This window comes from Pseudophryne corroboree, chromosome 9 (assembly GCF_028390025.1).
Source record: "Pseudophryne corroboree isolate aPseCor3 chromosome 9, aPseCor3.hap2, whole genome shotgun sequence".
In the NCBI taxonomy this organism is placed as follows: Eukaryota; Metazoa; Chordata; class Amphibia; order Anura; family Myobatrachidae; genus Pseudophryne; species Pseudophryne corroboree.
Window position 1 is genome coordinate 425747542 of NC_086452.1, and position 22178 is coordinate 425769719.

General features: G+C 49.3%; 1 protein-coding gene across 2 annotated transcripts in view; it reads right to left on the minus strand.

The window, feature by feature from the left end:
- LOC134958390 (uncharacterized) overlaps positions 1-22178 on the minus strand; it is a 308066-nt gene that overhangs the window by 254858 nt on the left and 31030 nt on the right. For both annotated transcript variants that reach the window (XM_063940954.1, XM_063940953.1), the window contains exon 4: positions 17771-17815. In XM_063940954.1, coding sequence (XP_063797024.1) covers positions 17771-17815 — 45 coding nt within the window. The remainder of the gene's footprint in view (positions 1-17770; positions 17816-22178) is intronic.

The following is a 22178-nucleotide window of genomic DNA, read 5'->3' on the forward strand; positions in this document are numbered from 1 at the left end:
TGAATTACCACCAATGTTACAATATGCAGAGGATTAATATTAATGCTATTATTTTTTTCAATTATTTAACGCAGCTAATCCGATAAAAAAAATGGCGGTGGTGCGCCTGCCTTCTCAGCCAGGCTGCGAAGCCACGGGTCATCCACAATTGCTGCGACAGCTATGCGTCCCTGTCCATATCAGCACTATTATCTGTAAGACAGCAGGCCGATAAGCTGCAGGTGGCGATGCCCATAGACCACAGCAGGGACACAGCTATCCATGGCTGTGGCAAGTACAGCTTGGGATTTCACGAGAATAGCGAGATCCCGCACATATTTTTAAGAAAGGAGGCAACTGGAGTCTGTAAGCAACAGGATTGATGACTTGATCAATTTTAAAAGGACCGATGTAGCGAGGTGCAAACTTCATACTGGGAACTCTTAACCTCAAATTCTTCGTGGATAACCATACCCGATCACCCACCTTGAGAGCAGGAACTGCTCGACGCTTCTTATCCGCAAACTTCTTGTACCTGAACAATGCCTTGAGCAGAGCTGATCGTACGCTCTTCCAGATATTGGCAAACTGATGCAAGGTGATATCCACTGCGTGAACAGAAGTTGCTGGAAGCGGTTGGAACTCAGGGACTTTAGGGTGGAATCCAAAGTTGGTGAAGAATGGTGTTGAAGAAGATGAAGAATGATACTGGTTGTTATGACAGAACTCGGCCCAGGGAAGTAATTGAACCCAGTCATCTTGAGAGGAGGACACATAGATGCGGAGGAAGGACTCCAAGTCCTGATTCACCCTCTCAGTTTGACCATTGGTCTGAGGATGGTAAGCCGTGGAAAACTTTAGCTTGACTTGGAGGACTTGACATAAACTTCGCCAGAATTTGGCTGTGAATTGAACTCCTCGATCTGAGATAATTTCTTCTGGAAGACCGTGGAGTCGGAAGATCTCTTGTATGAATACTTGAGCCAACTTGGAAGCTGACGGAAGACCAGTGAGAGGAATGAAGTGTGCCATCTTGGTGAACCGGTCAACTACCACCCAGATGGTATTAAACTTGTTGCACATGGGTAAATCTGTAATAAAATCCATCGACAAATGGGTCCATGGTCGACGGGGAACAGATAGTGGAACCAGTTGCCCCGCAGGCGACTGGCGGGATACCTTATGTTGAGCACACTTTGGGCAAGATGCAATAAACTCCAAAACGTCCTTTTTCAGAGTTGGCCACCAATAGGACCTAGAGATAAACTCCAGGGTTTTTTGGATACCTGTATGTCCGGCAAAACGGGAAGCATGGGCCCAATGCATGAGCTTCTTCCTTAGTATCGGCTTCACAAAACTTTTCCCTGATGGGGGCGTAGAGTCCATCCCTACCGTGGAGAATGCCAATGGATTTATAATAGGATGCTTGTCTGAAGACTCTGACTCATTTTCTTGCTCCCGTGAGCGGGAAAGGGCATCGGCCTTGCGATTCTGAGAGCCCGGACAGAACTGGAGTTTAAAGTCGAACCTGGAAAAGAAAAGTGCCCATCTGGCCTGACGAGGGTTGAGACATTGTGCGCCTTTCAGATATAGAAGGTTCTTGTGGTCTGTAAGTATGGTGATTGAATGAGAAGCTCCCTCCAACAGATATCTCCACTCCTCTAGAGCGAGCTTGATGGCTAGCAACTCCTGGTCGCCAATGGCATAGTTACGCTCCGCTGGGGAGAACTTCCGGGAGAAGAAACTGCAAGGATGTAAATGGCCATCTTTAGCCCTCTGAGATAACACCGCTCCTACTCCAACGGAGGAGGCATCCACCTCTAAGATGAAAGGAGAGTCGATGTCAGGCTGTTTCAGGACAGGCGCAGAGATGAACCTCTGTTTTAAAAGATGAAAAGCTTGCATGGCTTCTTCAGACCACTTGGACGGGTTAGCACCCTTCTTAGTGAAAGCAGTAATAGGCGCCACAATGGTGGAAAAGTCTCGTATAAACTTTCGGTAATAATTGGCGAACCCTAAGAACCTCTGGACCCCTTTGAGGGTTAAGGGTACCGACCAATTCTGGATTGCTTGTAGTTTCTCAGGATCCATCTCTAGTCCGGAACCGGACACAATGTACCCTAGAAACGGAATGGACTTGACTTCAAAGACGCATTTCTCTAATTTGCAATAGAGATGATTGACACGGAGACGGGACAGAACCTCTTTTACCCAAAAACGATGTTCCTCTAAATCGTTGGCAAAAATGAGGATATCATCTAGATAGACCACAACATGACGGTATAGAATGTCTCTGAAGATCTCATTGACGAAATGCTGGAAGACAGCTGGAGCATTGCTCAATCCGAAGGGCATGACGAGGTACTCATAATGTCCGTCACGGGTGTTAAATGCGGTCTTCCACTCGTCACCCTCACGGATCCGGATGAGATTGTATGCACCTCTCAAGTCCAGCTTTGTAAAGATGGTAGCTCCGCTAACTCTGTCAAAGAGCTCAGTAATCAGGGGTAAAGGATAGCGGTTCTTGATGGTAATGACGTTCAAACCTCTGTAGTCGATGCACGGCCGCAGACCACCATCTTTCTTCTTTACAAAAAAGAAGCCTGCGCCGGCTGGAGAAGAAGAAGGTCGAATGAACCCCTTTGCTAGGTTCTCTTTAATGTATTCCTCCATAGAATGCGTCTCGGGCAGAGACAACGGATAAGTTCGGCCTCGAGGTGGAACCTTCCCTGGAACGAGATCAATCGGGCAGTCCCATTCTCTATGAGGAGGAAGGATATCAGCAGAAGCTTTACTGAACACATCCGTGAAATCTTGATATGGAGGAGGTGGAACATCAGACGACCTGGGGGAGGAAGAACAGACAGGCAACACTTTAAACAAACATGTCTCAGCACAGGAGGGACCCCATGCCAGGATTTGCGTAGTCGTCCAATCAATTGTAGGATTGTGAAGACGGAGCCATGGAAGGCCCAGGACCACAGGATGTGTGGCTCTTGGAATCACTAAAAAAGAAATAAGTTCGGAATGAAGAACTCCCACTCTCAGACGAACTGGTAGAGTCCTTAAAGAAATAACTGCATCAAAAAATTTACTGCCATCCACGGCAGTTAAGGAAATGGAGGAAGGAAGTCTCTCGGTGGGTAGGGACCACCGTTTAACATAGGCTTCGGTAATAACGTGCCCAGCTGCTCCGGAATCAAGGAGGGCAATAACGTTCCGATAACGTTGAGCAACTTGAAGCGTGACTGGGAGATTACAATCTTGAGGAGATGGAGAGGAGATCATTACTCCTAGCCGGCCCTCTCCTTGGCGAGCTAGGATTTGGAGTTTCCCGGACGTTTGGGACAGGCATTAATGGTGTGAGACGGAGCTGCACAATAAAGACAGAGAGACTCGGATAGACGTCTTCGGCGCTCAGCAGGAGTTAAACGGGAACGGCCAATTTGCATGGGCTCATCTTTAGTTGGTGACAGTTGGCGAGGAGGAGGAGCAGAAGATTTTGGCGCAGATGATCTTCCACGCTCAGTTGCTCTCTCTCTGAAACGTAAGTCAACTTTCGTACAAAGTGAGATTAGCTCATCTAACTTGGAGGGTAAGTCTCTGGTAGCTAACTCATCTTTAATACGCTCAGATAAACCATGCCAGAATGCAGCATACAGGGCCTCGTCGTTCCATGCCAGTTCGGATGCCAGGATCTGGAACTGTATAAGATATTGTCCTACAGTACGTGATCCCTGGCGTAAACGGAGAATCTCAGACGAAGCTGAAGTTACCCGGCCTGGCTCGTCGAAGATGCGCCTGAATGTTGACACGAATGCAGTGTAAGAAGATAGCAGGGTGTCGGACCTCTCCCATAACGGTGATGCCCAATCAAGGGCTGAGCCACTGAGAAGAGAGATGATGTAGGCAATTTTTGTACGGTCACTGGGAAAATTGCCAGGTTGTAGCTCAAACTGAATCTCACACTGGTTGAGAAATCCCCTGCAGAATCTTGGAGATCCGTCAAATTTTGCTGGCGTTGGAAGATGAAGACGTGGAGCAGAAACGGGTAAGGTGGGTGGGGTTATAGCTGGAGTCACTGTGGTTGACGCCCCAGACGCGTCTGATCCACGGAGAGTTGTCTGAATCCCATCCAGCCGAGTAGAGAGATCCTGGAGACAGCGGATGATGTGGCCCTGTGCAGCCTCCTGATGTTCAAGTCGGGCTGCCAGTTCTTGCATCGGCCTGGCCGCTTGATCCTGGTCTCCGGCTGGATTCATTGGATCAGTGCTTACTGTCACAACTGAGGGCCTGAGCCGACGGGAGGCAGCCTCAGTTGTAGGGGCTGAGATGTACCGGAACCTGGGAGGTTGTATCAGAACCCTGGACATGTAAGTAACATGAAGAATAACCGCCCGAAGGCGTGACCACGACAACTTGAGTAAAAGTCAATGATATTTATTTATGACAAACTCCATGCATCACAGTAGCAGTAAAAAGAAACATAAAATCAGCAGAGAAATAATAATACAGTTCCTGGGTACTACAGGGTGGCAGGGGCCACAGAGCTCTGGTGGTATGAGACAGTTCTTATTATCTGCAAGTTGGAAAGTCCTTACCAGGCTCAATTGTAGCAATGAAGAAAGCCCAGGGTCGTACCAACTGGTGTTCCAGGGAAAGCTGGACTGCTGTAGATAAAATGCTGCTGTGGGTACTGGTTAGAATCAGACAGATGTTGGCACGGAGTGGATACTGGCTGAAACCAGTTAAATAATAAATGAAGCTTGAGAGCGATGCAATATGGATGAAATGTAGAGTTTGAGAGCGGAGAAATAATAATACCGATGGAGAGTGGTAAACTGTAGAAAGGACACCGGCCCTTTAAGAGAAGCTGTACTCTGCTGGAAGCTGGGCTGGAAGCAGGTGATGTTGTAGCTGGAAACAGGTGAGTCCAGAATGGATCGGAGAGTCAGGCTACACCGCAGATGGAATGCTGGTGCGGGTCTCTATAGCAGAAGTCTGGAGACAGGAGCTGGAAGCTGGAAGACAATCACAGGAGAGAGACAAACTGGAACTAGGTTTGACAACCAAAGCACTGACGCCTTCCTTGCTCAGGCACAACCTATTTATACCTGCAGCAAGGAAGGCATTGGCTAGGCAATTATGCAGATTAATAATACTGACAACAGATTGGTGGAAATGATCAGCTGACAGAATCCAAGATGGCTGCGCCCATGCAAACACTTGGAGGGAAGTTTGGTTTGTAATCCATGTGGTAATCAAAACAGTAATGGCGGCGCCGGCCACCGGAGACAGGAGACGCCAGGCTGACAGGTGCACATCCAACCACGCGGACACAGCGGAGGCCGCGGCTGACGTAATCGCCACTCTGAATGCAGAAGCTCAGGGACGGCGGCGGAGGCCGTGGGAGACGCCATGCCAGATGTATAAGGCGTTACGTGACAGCGTCCAGAGAGACAGGAGAGGATGCGGGAATGTGCACATCAGGATAACAGATGGGATCCGGTCCTGGAGCGCTGAGCCAGCCTTAGGAGGCATCTGATGGGTAAGAAATGGCGTCCAGATACCCGGATCGTGACAGGTAATGAGGCAAAGCAGGAAGTGTTAGAGTGACACGATCCGTGCCGCTATAATACATTTACCCCAAAGTTAGAAGTAGTATGATCTGTTTTTGCTGTCGGTCAGATCTCAGCATCGAGCACATGAAAGGCACAATATATACAGGCAGGATTAGTCTGGCAGTTGAGATTCCTAGGAAACAATTACAAATTGGCAGAAATATGCAATGGTAACTTCTACAAACACCATAGGGCATCTCTGCTCCGAGTATACAGGGCATCAGAGAAAGTGGGACAATGCGGATGTGATCCCTCTGACAGGAGAGTTAAGGGGTTGATGTACTAAACAGGAAAAAGAGTGGAGACGTGGACCAGTGAGGAAGTTGCCCATGGCAATCAATCAGCTTTGAGGAACCATTTATGAAGTACATTCTACAAACTGCTAGATAGAATGAATCTAATTGGCTGCTGCCATGGGCAACTTCTCCACTCTGTTCACTGCTTGATACATCAGCAGCTCAGTTACATGACAAAGATTCCTCAGGAATTCCGGTATGAAGGTAAAACAAAAGTCAGAACCCTCTGTGTGGGAAATGCTGAGTGAAATTATTTTATTGCAAAACCTTCATGCTCGCAGGAGATGAGAAGGAGAAACAGCAAATCAGAGCCACTCCTAGAGACGCACAGAGAGAGCGCTCCAGACTGCCAGAGACATGAACTTTACAGCTGGCAAATTTCTATTTCCATGGAATAGGGAACGAGCGCATGCCAAGGAAGAGATTGGCGTCTCCAGAAAAAGTGACGTGTCCTGCAGGACTTTGCAGTGTGATAGGTTTGTCATTAAAAATGTAATAATGACCTGTACCAACTGAGATGCCGTCTACAAAAGATTAAAGAAGGCTTTCTACATTCAGGTATACATCACATGGCAATGCCGGGGGAGGGAGGGGGGGGGGGGGGGGGGAATCTGCATGCAGAGAGGGTGGAATGGGGATGTCCTCCTGTGCCTGTCCTTGACTCACAGCAGCTCCTAGTCCTAGTGGAGTAGCTATATGGGTTACTGCACTCCAGTGGCGTAACTAGAAATTTTTCTCCCCCAAGCCAAAAAATTATTCGGCGCCCCCCCTCATGCTCCATAATTGGGAGCAAGAAAGGGATAAATATGTGCGCGCGCCGAAAAGGGGTGTGGGTTCGTTGGAATGGGAGCGTGGTTTCGCATAAAGGGGCGTGGCATTGCAGGAAAAGACTACCTTATACCCCAGTTTTGCAACCTACACGCCCAGACGTTGGCCACCACAGGAAAGAAAAATAATCCTGATTCATGCCCCTTACATTATTTGTCATTTTTCCTCCTTATAGTAATGCCCAGTATACATTATGCCACATACTGCAATGGCCCTTAGACATTATGCCGCACACAATAATGCACATGACACAATATGCACACACTGTAATGCCCCCGACACATTATGCCACACACCGTAATGCCTGTGACACATTATGCCACACACCGTAATGCGTGTGACACATTATGCCAGGAATCGCAATGCCCGTTATACATTATGCTACACACTGCAATGCCCCTGATACATTATAGCACATACAATGTCTGTGACACAGTATGACACACACCACAATGATCCTGAGACATTATACCACATACCACAATGCCCGTGACATAGTATACAACACACCGTAATGCCAGATACATTATGACACACACTGCAATGTCCGTGATACATTATGCCACACACCGTAATGCCCATTACAGATAAAGTTCTACAGTAAGGCTTCCAATTACTTTTAAATTACCTGCTTGTTGCCAGGGGTTTCATGCACTTGGTGTCATGCTCGTTGCTAGGAGGTAGTCCTTGTTGCTAGGGCTGTGCTCCCAGTGCCACATATGTCCCCAGTGCCAGATATTCCTCCACGGTGCCAGGTACTCACATGCCCCAGTGCCAAATATAGCCCCCCCCCCCCATGTGCCAGGTACACATATACCCCCCCAGTGCCATATATTCCCCCAAGTGCCAGATATTCCCCCAGTGCCAGATATTCCCCCAGTGCCAGATATTCCCCCCCAGTGCCATATATTCCCCCCCAGTGCCAGATATTCCCCCCCAGTGCCATATATGCCCCCAGTGCCATATATTCCCCCCCAGTGCCAGATATTCCCCCAGTGCCAGATATTCCCCCCACCCCAGTGCCAGATATTCCCCCCCAATGCCATATATGCCCCCAGTGCCAGATATTCCCCCCCAGTGCCAGATATTCCCCCCCAGTGCCATATATGCCCCCAGTGCCAGATATTCCCCCCCAGTGCCATATATGCCCCCAGTGCCATATATTCCCCCCAGTGCCAGATATTCCCCCAGTGCCAGATATTCCCCCCCAGTGCCATATATGCCCCCAGTGCCAGATATTCCCCCCCCCCAGTGCCATATATGCCCCAGTGCCAGATATTCCCCCCCCCCCCCGCGCCGCTGCTGCTGCTTTTTGGAGGGACACGGAGGGCACAGCTCGCCTCTCCTGTGTCCCTCCTGCTGCATCATCTCCGGCGGCCGCGGGTCTTATAGGGGGAAGTGTCGGTTCGTGAGCCAATTAGAGCTCACGGACGGCACTTCCCCCTATTAGACCCGCGGCCGCCGGAGATGATGCAGGAGGGACACAGGGAGGCGCGCTGTGCCCTCCGTGTCCCTCCAACAAGCGGCGGAGGGAAGGAGACCGCAGACTGACATGCGGACGCTCGTCCGCATGTCAGTCTGCTGTAAATCAGTGGCGCCACTGCTGCACTCCCTACTGTAGGTAAAACAGATATATTTCCAGGGGCATAACCAGAACTTTGTGGGCCCCATAGTAACATTTTGAAGGAGCCTCCTGTCCCAATAGTTCTCTAGAGACACTTCTCTGCAGCAGTTGTTAATGTCATGCCCTATAATAGTGCCCTAGTTCATTTTCTGAACCATAGTAGAGCCTTATTTAATGTTGTGCCCCATAGTTGTGCATTAGTTTCTATTATGAATCGCAGTAGTAGTGCTTAAGGTCAACCTATGTCACATTTCAGAGCTGCCAGTACACATTATGCCGCACAGTATCCCCAATTCACATTATGATATATAGTGCTCCCCGTTCATATTGTGCCTCATTACAGTGCCCCGGTTCATATTATATAACATTATAATGCCCTCCAGTTAATTTTATACCACACTACAATGAGCAGGTCCAGGGACATACCTAGATATATTGCAGGCCCCAAGGAAAAAGTTTGAAAGGACTCCTACGTACCACCCAATGGCGAAAAATGTATATAACACCTGTAACTGTGACAGGGAAGGTGGCCCCTCTCAGCTCTGGGCCCCATAGCAGCTGCACTGCCTGCACCGATGGTAGCTACCCCCCCCCCCAATACACCCCGTAATTGGCACCAGCAAAGGTAGAAAAATGCGCGCGTCGAAGGCGCGCGCTGGCAAAAAGGGTGTGTGGCTTTGTCGAAATGGGCGTGGCTTTGCGTGGAGGGCGTGGCATTGCAGGAAAAGACTACCTTATACCCCAGTTTTGCAACCTACACGCCCAGACGTTGGCCACCACAGGAAAGAAAAATAATCCTGATTCATGCCCCTTACATTATTTGTCATTTTTCCTCCTTATAGTAATGCCCAGTATACATTATGCCACATACTGCAATGGCCCTTAGACATTATGCCGCACACAATAATGCACATGACACAATATGCACACACTGTAATGCCCCCGACACATTATGCCACACACCGTAATGCCTGTGACTCATTATGCCACACACCGTAATGCCTGTGACACATTATGACAGGAATCGCAATGCCCGTTATACATTATGCTACACACTGCAATGCCCCTGATACATTATAGCACATACAATGTCTGTGACACATTATGACACACACTGCAATGACCTTGAGACATTATACCACAATGCCCGTGATATAGTATACCATACACCGTAATGCCTGTGACACATACCGCAATGCCCTGCCCGTTATACCCTATGCCACACACCGCAATGCCAGTTATGTATTATGCCACACTGCAATGACCCTGAGACATTATACCACATACCACAATGCCCGTGATATAGTATACCACACACCGTAATGCCTGACACATTATGACACATACCGCAATGTCCATGATACATTATGCCACACACTGCAATGACCCTGAGACATTATACCACATATCACAATGCCAGCTATATAGTATACCATACACCGTAATGCCTGTGACACATTATGACACACACCGCAATGTCCGTGATACATTATGCCACACACCGTAATGCCCATTACACATTAAGTCCTACAGTAAGGCTTCTAATTACTTTTCAATTACCTGCTCGTTGTCAGGGGTTTCATGCACTGGGTGTCATGCTCGTTGCCAGGGGTTTCATGCTCTTGGTTCCATGCACGGTGCCAGGGGTTTTCATGCTCAGGGTGTCATGCTCGTTGCCAGGGGTTTCATGCACTGGGTGTCATGCTCGTTGCCAGGTGTTTCATGCACTGGGTGTCATGCTCGTTGCCAGGTGCTTCATGCACTGGGTGTCATGCTCGTTGCTAGGAGGTAGTCCTTGTTGCTAGGGCTGTGCTCCCAGTGCCACATATGTCCCCAGTGCCAGATATTCCTCCACGGTGCCAGGTACTCACATGCCCCAGTGCCAAATATAGCCCCCCCCCAAGTGCCAGGTACACATATACCCCCCCCAGTGCCATATATTCCCCCCAGTGCCAGATATTCCCCCAGTGCCATATATTCCCCCCCAGTGCCATATATTCCCCCCCAGTGCCAGATATTCCCCCCCAGTGCCATATATGCCCCCAGTGCCCAGTGCCATATATTCCCCCCCAGTGCCAGATATTCCCCCAGTGCCAGATATTCCCCCCACCCCAGTGCCAGATATTCCCCCCCAGTGCCATATATGCCCCCAGTGCCAGATATTCCCCCCCAGTGCCATATATTCCCCCCCAGTGCCATATATTCCCCCCAGTGCCATATATTCCCCCCAGTGCCATATATTCCCCCCAGTGCCAGATATTCCCCCAGTGCCAGATATTCCCCCCCAGTGCCATATATGCCCCCAGTGCCAGATATTCCCCCCCCAGTGCCATATATGCCCCAGTGCCAGATATCCCCCCCCCCCCCGCGCCGCTGCTGCTGCTTTTTGGAGGGACACGGAGGGCACAGCTCGCCTCTCCTGTGTCCCTCCTGCTGCATCATCTCCGGCGGCCGCGGGTCTTATAGGGGGAAGTGTCGGTTCGTGAGCCAATTAGAGCTCACGGACGGCACTTCCCCCTATTAGACCCGCGGCCGCCGGAGATGATGCAGGAGGGACACAGGGAGGCGCGCTGTGCCCTCCGTGTCCCTCCAACAAGCGGCGGAGGGAAGGAGACCGCAGACTGACATGCGGACGCTCGTCCGCATGTCAGTCTGCTGTAAATCAGTGGCGCCACTGCTGCACTCCCTACTGTAGGTAAAACAGATATATTTCCAGGGGCATAACCAGAACTTTGTGGGCCCCATAGTAACATTTTGAAGGAGCCTCCTGTCCCAATAGTTCTCTAGAGACACTTCTCTGCAGCAGTTGTTAATGTCATGCCCTATAATAGTGCCCTAGTTCATTTTCTGAACCATAGTAGAGCCTTATTTAATGTTGTGCCCCATAGTTGTGCATTAGTTTCTATTATGAATCGCAGTAGTAGTGCTTAAGGTCAACCTATGTCACATTTCAGAGCTGCCAGTACACATTATGCCGCACAGTATCCCCAATTCACATTATGATATATAGTGCTCCCCGTTCATATTGTGCCTCATTACAGTGCCCCGGTTCATATTATATAACATTATAATGCCCTCCAGTTAATTTTATACCACACTACAATGAGCAGGTCCAGGGACATACCTAGATATATTGCAGGCCCCAAGGAAAAAGTTTGAAAGGACTTCTACGTACCACCCAATGGCGAAAAATGTATATAACACCTGTAACTGTGACAGGGAAGGTGGCCCCTCTCAGCTCTGGGCCCCATAGCAGCTGCACTGCCTGCACCGATGGTAGCCACGCCCCCCCCCCATGCACCCCGTAATTGGCACCAGCAAAGGTAGAAAAATGCGCGCGCCGCAGGCGCACGCTGGCAAAAAGGGTGTGTGGCTTTGACGAAATGGGCGTGGCTTTGCGTGGAGGGCGTGGCATTGCAGGAAAAGACTACCTTATACCCCAGTTTTGCAACCTACACGCCCAGACGTTGGCCACCACAGGAAAGAAAAATAATCCTGATTCATGCCCCTTACATTATTTGTCATTTTTCCTCCTTATAGTAATGCCCAGTATACATTATTCCACATACTGCAATGGCCCTTAGACATTATTCCACACACAATCAGTGATCGCGCTGAGCCAAAAAAAAAAGTGGGTCCCAGGGACCCTTCACTTTTAAAAATTGGGGTCCTACCGGTCTTTTTCTGGGTCCCATCGGAATGAAGGTTCTTATTAATTTTAATCTTGTTTGGACACTACAAAAGTGTTGCAAGATGGGTGGGATGGGGTGACAATGCTGCTGGGCTGTGTAGCATGCAGGACACCCTGCACCAGAGCTGTAACTAGACATTTTGGTGCCCTTAGGCAGAAAGTGAATTGGTGTTAGACCACTCAGACCTTAAAGAACAGGTAGTGCGCGCCGCAAAATTTTAGGGGCGTGGCTTCATAGGGAAGGGGCGTGACCACATAATAGTGTAAATTCACATTACACCACACAGTAGTGGCGCTTATACACATTGCACCAGGTAGAACCTCCTATGCACACTGATCCAGGTAGATCACGTCATACACTTTGCTCCAGGTACAGCACGTCATACACTTTGCACCAGGTACAGCACGTCATGCACTTTGCACCAGGTACAGCACGTCATACACTTTGCACCAGGTACAGCACGTCATACACTTTGCACCAGGTAGAGTTCGTTATCATACACATTGCCGCTAGGTAGAGCACGTTATCATACACAGTGCGCCAGGTAGAACACGTTATACACACTGCGCCAAGTAGAGCACGTTATCATACACATTGCGCCAGGTAGAGCATGTTATCATACACATTGCCGCTAGGTAGAGCAAGTTATCATACACATTGCATCAGGTAGAGCATGTTATCATACACATTGCCGCTAGGTAGAGCAAGTTATCATACACATTGCCGCTAGGTAGAGCAAGTTATCATACACATTGCGTCAGGTAGAACACGTTATTATACACAATGCGCCTGGTAGAGCACGTTATCAGCCACATTGCGCCAGGTAGAACACGTTATTATACACAATGCGCCTGGTAGAGCACATTTTCATACACATTGCGCCAGGTAGAACACGTTATTATACACAATGCGCCAGGTAGAGCACGTTATAATACACATTGCACTAGGTAGAACACGTTATAACTTATTATACACAATGCGCCTGGTAGAGCACGTTATTATACACATTGCACTAGGTAGAGCACGTTATCATACACATTGCGCCAGGTAGAACACGTTATCATACACATTGCGCCAGGTAGAGCACGTTATCATACACATTGCGCCAGGTAGAACACGTTATTATACACATTGCGCCAGGTAGAACACGTTATTATACACAATGCGCCTGGTAGAGCACATTATTATACACAATGCGCCTGGTAGAGCACGTTATTATACACATTGCACTAGGTAGAGCACGTTATCATACATATTGCGCCAGGTAGAACACGTTATCATACACATTGCGCCAGGTAGAGCACGTTATCATACACATTGCGCCAGGTAGAACACGTTATTATACACATTGCGCCAGGTAGAACACGTTATTATACACAATGCGCCTGGTAGAGCACGTTATTATACACAATGCGCCTGGTAGAGCACGTTATTATACACATTGCACTTGGTAGAGCACGTTATCATACATATTGCGCCAGGTAGAACACGTTATCATACACATTGCGCCAGGTAGAACACGTTATTATACACATTGCGCCAGGTAGAACACGTTATTATACACAATGCGCCTGGTAGAGCACTGAGGCACATTGCAGTAACCACTCACTTATCACCTCCAGTTGCACGAAGGGGCCGTTTGACACAAGTGGTTCCGCCCCCAGCAGCAACTCACTGACACTCACAATTTTTTCTGACAACACAGTGCAGTGAGTGCACTGGCACAAGTAGCCAGCCTGCGCCTGTAGTAGCCGCAGCCTGGAGGAGCTCTATGTGAAATCGCAAGCAGAGGCTGTTCTCTGGCAAGAAAGAGCTCGTCCAATCGCTTCCCCTGACGGGCTGGCCACTGCTAAATATACCGATAATCAGTTCCTACTGTGTCAAAGTAGTGGAGCCCCAGGTGCAATGGGAAAGTCAGTGTCACTGCACAGTTGTACTGATTACTGGTATATTTAGCAGTGGCCAGCCCGTCAGGGGAAGCGATCGGAGGAGCTCCTTCTTGCCAGCCTCTGCTTGCGATTTCACAGATAGCTCCTTCATGCTGCGGCGCAGGCTGGCTACTTGTGCCAGTGCACTCACTGCACTGTGCTGTCAGAAAAATGGTGTCAGTGAGGCCCTGACACTCTGAGCGGCCTCACATTGCACACACGGAGCTTGCAGCCCCCGGACATCCCGCATCTGCACCAGCTATTCCAGGTGAAGCGGGGCGATGCAGCACTGTCTACTGCTTACCTACAGCGGGAGCTGCGCAGCCCGGCCGGCTCCTGCTGGAAGGTAGTTGTCGGGTCTCGGTGGGGCGTTGAGCGGGTCCCGGGTAGGGGGTGGCGGCGGGCAGATCCGGAGCTGTACTCCCAGTCGCAGAGGAGGGTGCTGGCGGCAGAGCGGCAGTGGAGCCGGATGAGCGGGGCCAGTCTGTCAGCCCTGCAGCACAGATTCATGTGCTGGCGGGGAGCAGGATTCAAAGCGGGAGATGCTGCAGGCTGTGATTGGATGGAGACTACAGGAGGTGATTGGCCGAGGAAACAGCCAGTCACCTCCTGCATTCCGCTGACAGGCTTAACACATGCAAACACATATTCAGATGAGCGCGTCCTGTGGGACCCGCTCATCTTCTAAATGTGAGTCGGGCGGCTGTTTCTGGGTAAAATACGCGCTATAGCGCGTTTTTGCGATCACTGACAATAATGCACATGACACAATATGCACACACCGTAATGCCCCCTACACATTATGCCACACACTGTAATGCCCCCGACACATTATGCCACACACCGTAATGCCCCCGACACATTATGCCACACACCGTAATGCCTGTGACACATTATGCCACACACCGTAATGCGTGTGACACATTATGCCAGGAATCGCAATGCCCGTTATACATTATGCTACACACTGCAATGCCCCTGATACATTATAGCACATACAATGTCTGTGACACAGTATGACACACACCACAATGATCCTGAGACATTATACCACATACCACAATGCCCGTGACATAGTATACAACACACCGTAATGCCAGATACATTATGACACACACTGCAATGTCCGTGATACATTATGCCACACACCGTAATGCCCATTACAGATAAAGTTCTACAGTAAGGCTTCCAATTACTTTTAAATTACCTGCTTGTTGCCAGGGGTTTCATGCACTTGGTTCCATGCACGGTGCCAGGATGTCATGCTCGTTGCCAGGGGTTTCATGCACTTGGTTCCATGCACGGTGCCAGGATGTCATGCTCGTTGCCAGGGGTTTGATGCACTGGGTGTCATGCTCATTGCTAGTGGGTAGTGCTTGTTGCTAGGGCCGTGCCACATATGCTCCCAGTGCCAGATATTCCCCCACAGTGCCAGGTATATGCACCCAGTGCCAGATATTCCCCCACAGTGCCTGCTTCCCCCTCCAGTGCCAGGTATATGCCCCCCAGTCCCGGGTATATGCCCCCAGTGCCGGGTATATGCCCCCCCAGTGCCAGGTATATTCCCCCAGTGCCAGGTATATGCCCCCCCAGTGCCAGGTATATGCCCCCAGTGCCAGGTATATGCCCCCCCAGTGCCAGATATTCTCCCACAGTGCCAGATATTCCCCCCCAGTGCCAGGTATATGCCCCCAGTGCCAGGTATACCCCCAGTGCCAGGTACATGCCCCCCCCAGTGCCAGTTATATGCCCCCCCAGTGCCAGGTATATGCCCCAGTGCCAGATACCCCCCCCCCAGTGCCTGCTTCCCCCCCAGTGCCAGGTATATGCCCCCAGTGCCGGGTATATGCCCCCAGTGCTGGGTATATGCCCCCCTAGTGCCGGGTATATGCCCCCAGTGCCAGGTACATGCCCCCAGTGCCAGATATTCCCCCCCAGTGCCTGCTTCCTCCCCAGTGCCAGGTATATGCCTCCAGTGCTGGGTATATGCCCCCCCCAGTGCCGGGTATATGCCTTCAGTGCCAGGTACATGCCCCCAGTGCCAGGTATATGCCCCCCCCCCAGTGCCGGGTATATGCCCCCCCACTGCCAGGTATATGTCCCCAGTGCCAGATCTTCCCCCCCAGTGCAGGTATATGTCCCCAGTGCCGGGTATATGCCCCAGTGCCTGCTCCCCCCCCCCCCCCTATGTGTTGGAGGGACACGAGCGCATCGCGCGTCTCTCCTGTGTCCCTCCTGGCTCTCCCCCGGCTGGTCTAATAAAGGAAGTGCCGTTCGTGAGCCAATCAGAGCTCACGAACGGCACATGCTTCCTTAGACCAGCCGGGGGAGAGCCAGGAGGGACACAGGAGAGACGTGCAATGCGCTCGTGTCCCTCCAACACATAGGGGGGGGGGGCCGGGGGAGCAGGCACCGCAGGGAGGGAGAGGAGACCGCATTTCAATCTGTTCTAAATCAGTGGCGCCCCTCGCCCCCAAGCCACCGCGAGGACTGCGGGGACAGTAGTTACGCCACTGGCTACGCCCTTGTATATATCACATGGCAGTATCAGGAGGGAGGGGGAGCTGCATGCTGGGAGGGCATGGGCCTGCGCAGGGGGGGGTTCCCGGTGCGCACAGGCACCCCCCTAATGTCTGTCACCCCCTCACACACACCTGCTGCTGCTACAGTATCGGCGATCGCAGAGTGTGCTCATTTCTGTCCTCCCGCCCATTGCGCCCGTCACCCCCTCTGCTCAGTCTGGCTGTCATTCATTTGCATGGTGCAGCATCACTGACGTAATCCTACTCCCAGTTCCTCTAAACTGTGGGATGTGTCGTGATGATGTCATGCCGCGTGCATGCCCGCTCATGCTCCCACCCACGCTCTCTCTCTCCTCATCATGTGCCAACGCCACAGAATACAGCGTTCCTCTTGGAGGAGGACAATTTCAAATTCAATAACAATATATATTTCAAGAGATTAGGATATAATCTATGGTGATAAAATATACAAATGTAACAGATTTTATATATATATATATATATATATATATATATATAAAATCTGTGCATCAATTCTCTATATTATTTAGTTTGCATTGAGTGCCAGTATGTGGTGGTAGACACACCTGATAGGTGGTGCTAGACACGCCCTTCTAATCGGGCACCCCCTAATAAAATGTCCTGCGCACGCCTATGGGGGAGGGGGCTCCTACTGTGCCTGTGCAATGTTCACAGCAGCTCCTTATATAGCAGATATAGGAGTTACTGCATTCCCTACTGTAAGTTATACAGATATCGGAAGCCACCAATGACTTCTGGCACCATATAAAAGAGAAGTCGTCATTTATATATTATTAAGGTCACATGAATAAAAGTTGACTTTAGGCATCCAAAATATTTTGCAGCAGGAGATGAGTTGTTCCTTATAATAAACATTTTCCTAATGACCACTGCCATATCTACATCAAAACTCACTGATTATAAGAGATGACACCACACTTCACGGTATATAAGTGATGACATCATAACTCACTGATTATAAGAGATGACACCACACTTCACGGTATATAAGTGATGACATCATAACTCACTGATTATAAGAGATGATAGAACTCACTGATAATGATCAAATAAATCAGAACTCGCTGATTGCATAATCAATGATATCAGAACTCATTATAGGAGATGACTCCAGAATTCACTGATTATAAGCGATTACATCAGAACTTCATTTTATACATATATTATTTTAAATAGTTTTATGCATATTACAATATCACTAAGTGTACTAAGAAGGATATAAATACTCCAACACTCACCTCTAATATCCGGTTTCGTCTCCACTATGATGGGTGTATCTGTAACTATAGACAACATTTTAGCATTAACTTATTGGAGATTTATAATATTGCAGGCAATGTGAGATCCACAGAGGTATGACCTGTTACATACTTACCGACATTGTATTTCTCCTCTCCGGGAAAAGCCCGGAGAGGAGACACTGCAGGTGTCTTCGGGGGGCAGGGCGGACTGTGACATCACTAAGCCCCGCCCCCACTACGAGAAATGTCGCAATTCGCGGGTCCGCGGGAAGGGAGCGGGGCTAAAATGACGCGATTTGCACCGGGTCATTTTTCAGGTTTTGTGTATTGGATCTAGATCTCCTTAGTGTTTTGGATCTGTGGGTTTTAGTTTTGGATCTGTATTTTTTCAAAAAAAATCAGCCAAACAGCTAAAAGAATTTGGGAGTGTTTTTGTTCCTACAGTATTTTTAACCTCAATAACATTAATTTCCTCTCATTTCCAGTCTATTCTGAACATCTCACAGCTCACAATATTAGGGGTCATTCCGAGTTGATCGTAGCTGTGCTAAATTTAGCACAGCTACGATCATGAACTCAGACATGCGGGGGGACGCCCAGCACGGGGCTAGTCCGCCCTGCATGGCAGTGCCGGCTCCCCTAAGAAGTGAAAAGGCATCGCACAGCGGCCATGCCTTTGAACTTCAAGAGTAGCTCCCGGCCAGCACAGCTTTAGCATGTTGTCTGGGAGCTACTCTTCACTCCCCGGCCCGCAGTGGCTGCGTGTGACGTCACGCAGCCGCTGCGGGCCACTCCCCACACGGTCCGGCCACTCCTGCGTTGGCCGGGCCGCGCCCACGAAACGGCAGCCAAACGCCGCCATTTCGCCTCCTTCCGCCCATCGACCGCCTCTGCCTGTCAATCAGGCAGAGGCGATCGTAGAGTGGCACCGGCGCATGCGCAGAGCTGACTCGATCACTACGCCGTAAAAAACAGCAGCATGCGATCAGGTCAGAATGACCCCCATTGTTTTTAGGCCTAAAGGTTGCACCGAGGTAAATGGATAACTAAGCTAAGTGACAGAAGTGGGCTACACAAACACGTGGCACATCTAGGAGTGGCACTGCAGTGGCAGACAGGATGGCAGTTTTACAAACTATGCCCAAAAAATGCTCCAAAGAGCACATAATGCAAATAAGTGGCACAAGATGGAATTGTCTTTGGGCCCTGGGCCTCCCACCCACCCTTATGTTGTAAAAACAGGACTTGCACCCTTTAACAACCCAATAATTTCAGCGACAGGGACTGCCACACCTGTGGCTGAAATGATTGGTTGGTTTGGGCCCCCACAAAAAAAGAAGCAATTGATCTCTCCCTGCACAAACTGGCTCTACAGAGCATCATCCTCCGATTCCTCACCCCCATCAGTGTGTACATCCTCGTCTTCACAGACTATTATTTCGTCCCCGCTGGAATCCACCATCACGGTTCCTCTGTACTTTTTGGAGGTAATTGCTGGAAAAGGTCTTCCTCGTGGAATTTGTAATTCATTTTGATGAACATCATCTTCTCCACATTTTGGGGAAGTAACTTCGATGCCGATCGCTGACAAGGTACCCTGCTGTGCAGTACATACTGGAGGGTGGGTAACTTAAGTAAAACAAAGTTAGTTTGTGCAAGGGCCTCCAAATTGCCTTTTTTTCCTGCCAGTTTTGAAACGGACAGTCTGACATACCTGATTGGATGCTATCACTGAAATAATCATCAACTATTCTTTCAATGGTGACAGCATCATATGCAGTGACAGTAGACATGTCAGTATTTGTAGGCAGCTCCTTCAGTCCGGACCAGATGTCAAAACTTGTTTCTGACTGATCTGCGGGTCTCTTTGGAAAATTTAGTTTTTTCCTCGCAGCTGAATTAATAATAGTCACTGAGTGACGCACCAATAGAAATATATTTTTTGCTTTGGATCACACACAGATATATAGCAGTAGTATACTGCAGTACTGGTAGTCGTCACTGAGTGACGCACCAATAGAAATATATTTTTTTCTCTGGATCACACACAGATATATAGCAGTAGTGTACAGCAGCTGCAGTACTAGTAGTCAGAGTGAGGCACCAATAAAAATAATCGTTATGGTAGACTTACCGTTGATATCTCTATTTCTCCTAAGTCCACAGGGTCCACAGGATAATCACAGGGATATGAGGTAGCGACAGCGGATTGGCACCAAAGATCAAAGCTTATGGCCTCCCAGAATTCACCGGGCCCGTCTCCTATATCCCCGCCTCCTGGCTCAGGCAATTCAGTTGTTTTCCAAAGCTCAAGGCAGGAGCATTATACAGAGCCCTAATCAGGCAAGAAGAACACACATGCACACCCTTCCGTACAAGAAGGAAGAGGTTTGTATGTGAAAGGATCCTCAAATCAGGTGCGTCACGGTGGGATCCCTGTGGATCCTCTGGACTTAGAAGAAATTGAGTTATCAACGGTAAGTCTACCATAACGATTATTTCTCCTACAGAGTCCACAGGTTATCTGCAGGATAAACATTGGGATGTCCCAAAGCAAATTTAGTGGTGGGGATGCTCCTGATTGGACAGTATAATCTTTCACCCGAATTCAGCGTCCTGAGAGGCAAAGGTATCAAAGGAATAATTTCTAATGAATGTGTTAATGGAAGACCATGTGGCTGCCTTACAAATCTGTTCAGCTGAAGCACCACGTTGTGCTGCCCATGAAGGACCTACTTTATGAGAAGAGTGAGCAGAGACATTAGCTGGAATCGGGAGATCAGCTTGAGTATATGCTTCTGAAATCATCATCCAAAGCCACCTCGCCAGTGTCTGCTTGTCAGCAGGCCATCTTCTCTTGTGAAATCCATAGAGAACAAAGAGAGTGTCTGTTTTTTCTAATGGCACTGGTACGATCCACGTAGATAATTGGAAGGAATGGGTCAGCGCACTCTAAGGGTGTGGATGTTGAGGAGGGGGGGGGGGAGATAGAAATGAGGGGGGGGGGATTTACCTCGTTCTTGTATGAGGATAACCAATGATATTTATGTTCCCTGTAAGTGCAATGATACCCGTGAGACAAGATGGATTGTGTATATTTATTGATTGTATGTTACGTATAAGTGAACGTCCCTCTTCAGGTATGTCCTGCAGACTACCCTTTCTGAGTGTACCCTCCTAAATGGTACACCTGTGCTTGGGCCCTTACAGTCAATGTGTCCAAAATGCCACTATCAGGTGTGTCTTGCAGACCACCCTTTATATGTATACCCTCCTGATGGTATACCCTACTCAGAAGGACCCCAGCTGGGGTTAATGTCGGGTGTACCTTATTACGGGTCACCTTTACCATAGGTGTGGTTGGCCTATGTGCTTCTGGTTAATTGTCTGTTTGTGTATTCTTGTGAGTCTGACAGTTTGCGGCGTCCCGCCTGTCAGACTCTATCTGGTGTCCTCGGCTGGAGGTTGCGGGTGTGGGGCTGTAAGGTCTCACTTACCGCCGGGGGCAAAGCTGGCGCGCCTGCCGCCGGTGTCTGCAGTCCCGTCCCGCTTCCTACGTTGCCTCCGTGGGTCCTTTCTGTAGCTCCGGTCCCCGTCTCTGTCACAGGCGCCGTTGTATTTCTCCTGCTTGCGGGGTCTCGTCTACTACTTCCTGGTGTCGGCGTCACGTGCAGGTCACGTGAGCGGGCAGTGTAAGTCCGAAGCCGTGTGTTCTCCCTCTCCGGCCGGAGAAGGGGATCTGTGGTGCAATTAGGAGGTGAAAGTCTGTGTATGTATCAGGTCTCCAACGCGTTTCAGCATACGTGCCTTTTTCTAGGATTACATTCCTGATAGTCTGGGTAGCTTTTAAGCTGGTGCCAGATACGTGATTGGTTGTCAGTGGTTGACGCCCTCTTTTGCAATTGGATGCTTCTTGTCCATCAGCTGTCAATAGAGTTCATTCAAAGTCTGTTCCATTCACCTGCATTTCCTACAAGTCAGTAGATGTGTACATATAAAACTTTCTGAGGGAATGTATATACTCATTAACCTGTCACTGTATTATATTGGAATACAGTTGCACGATCCACGTGGATCCTTAAAGCACGGACTACGTCCAAAGATGCATATCCAGCAGAAAGGTCCGGCCCTTGAAAAGGCCGGGACAACAATTTCTTTGTCAAGGTGGAAATTAGATACCACCTTAGGGAGATACCCAGATTTGGTTCTGAGAACTGCTCTATCTAGATGAAAAATCAGAAAAGGGGGGCGACATATTACTGCCCCTAAATCTGAAACTCTTCTAGCTGAAACAATAGCCAGCAGAATGAGAACTTTAGCTGTCAGCCATGTAAGATCCACTTGCTTCAGTGGTTCAAATGGAGCAACTTGAAGCGCCTTTAGGGCTATATTTAAATCCCAAGGC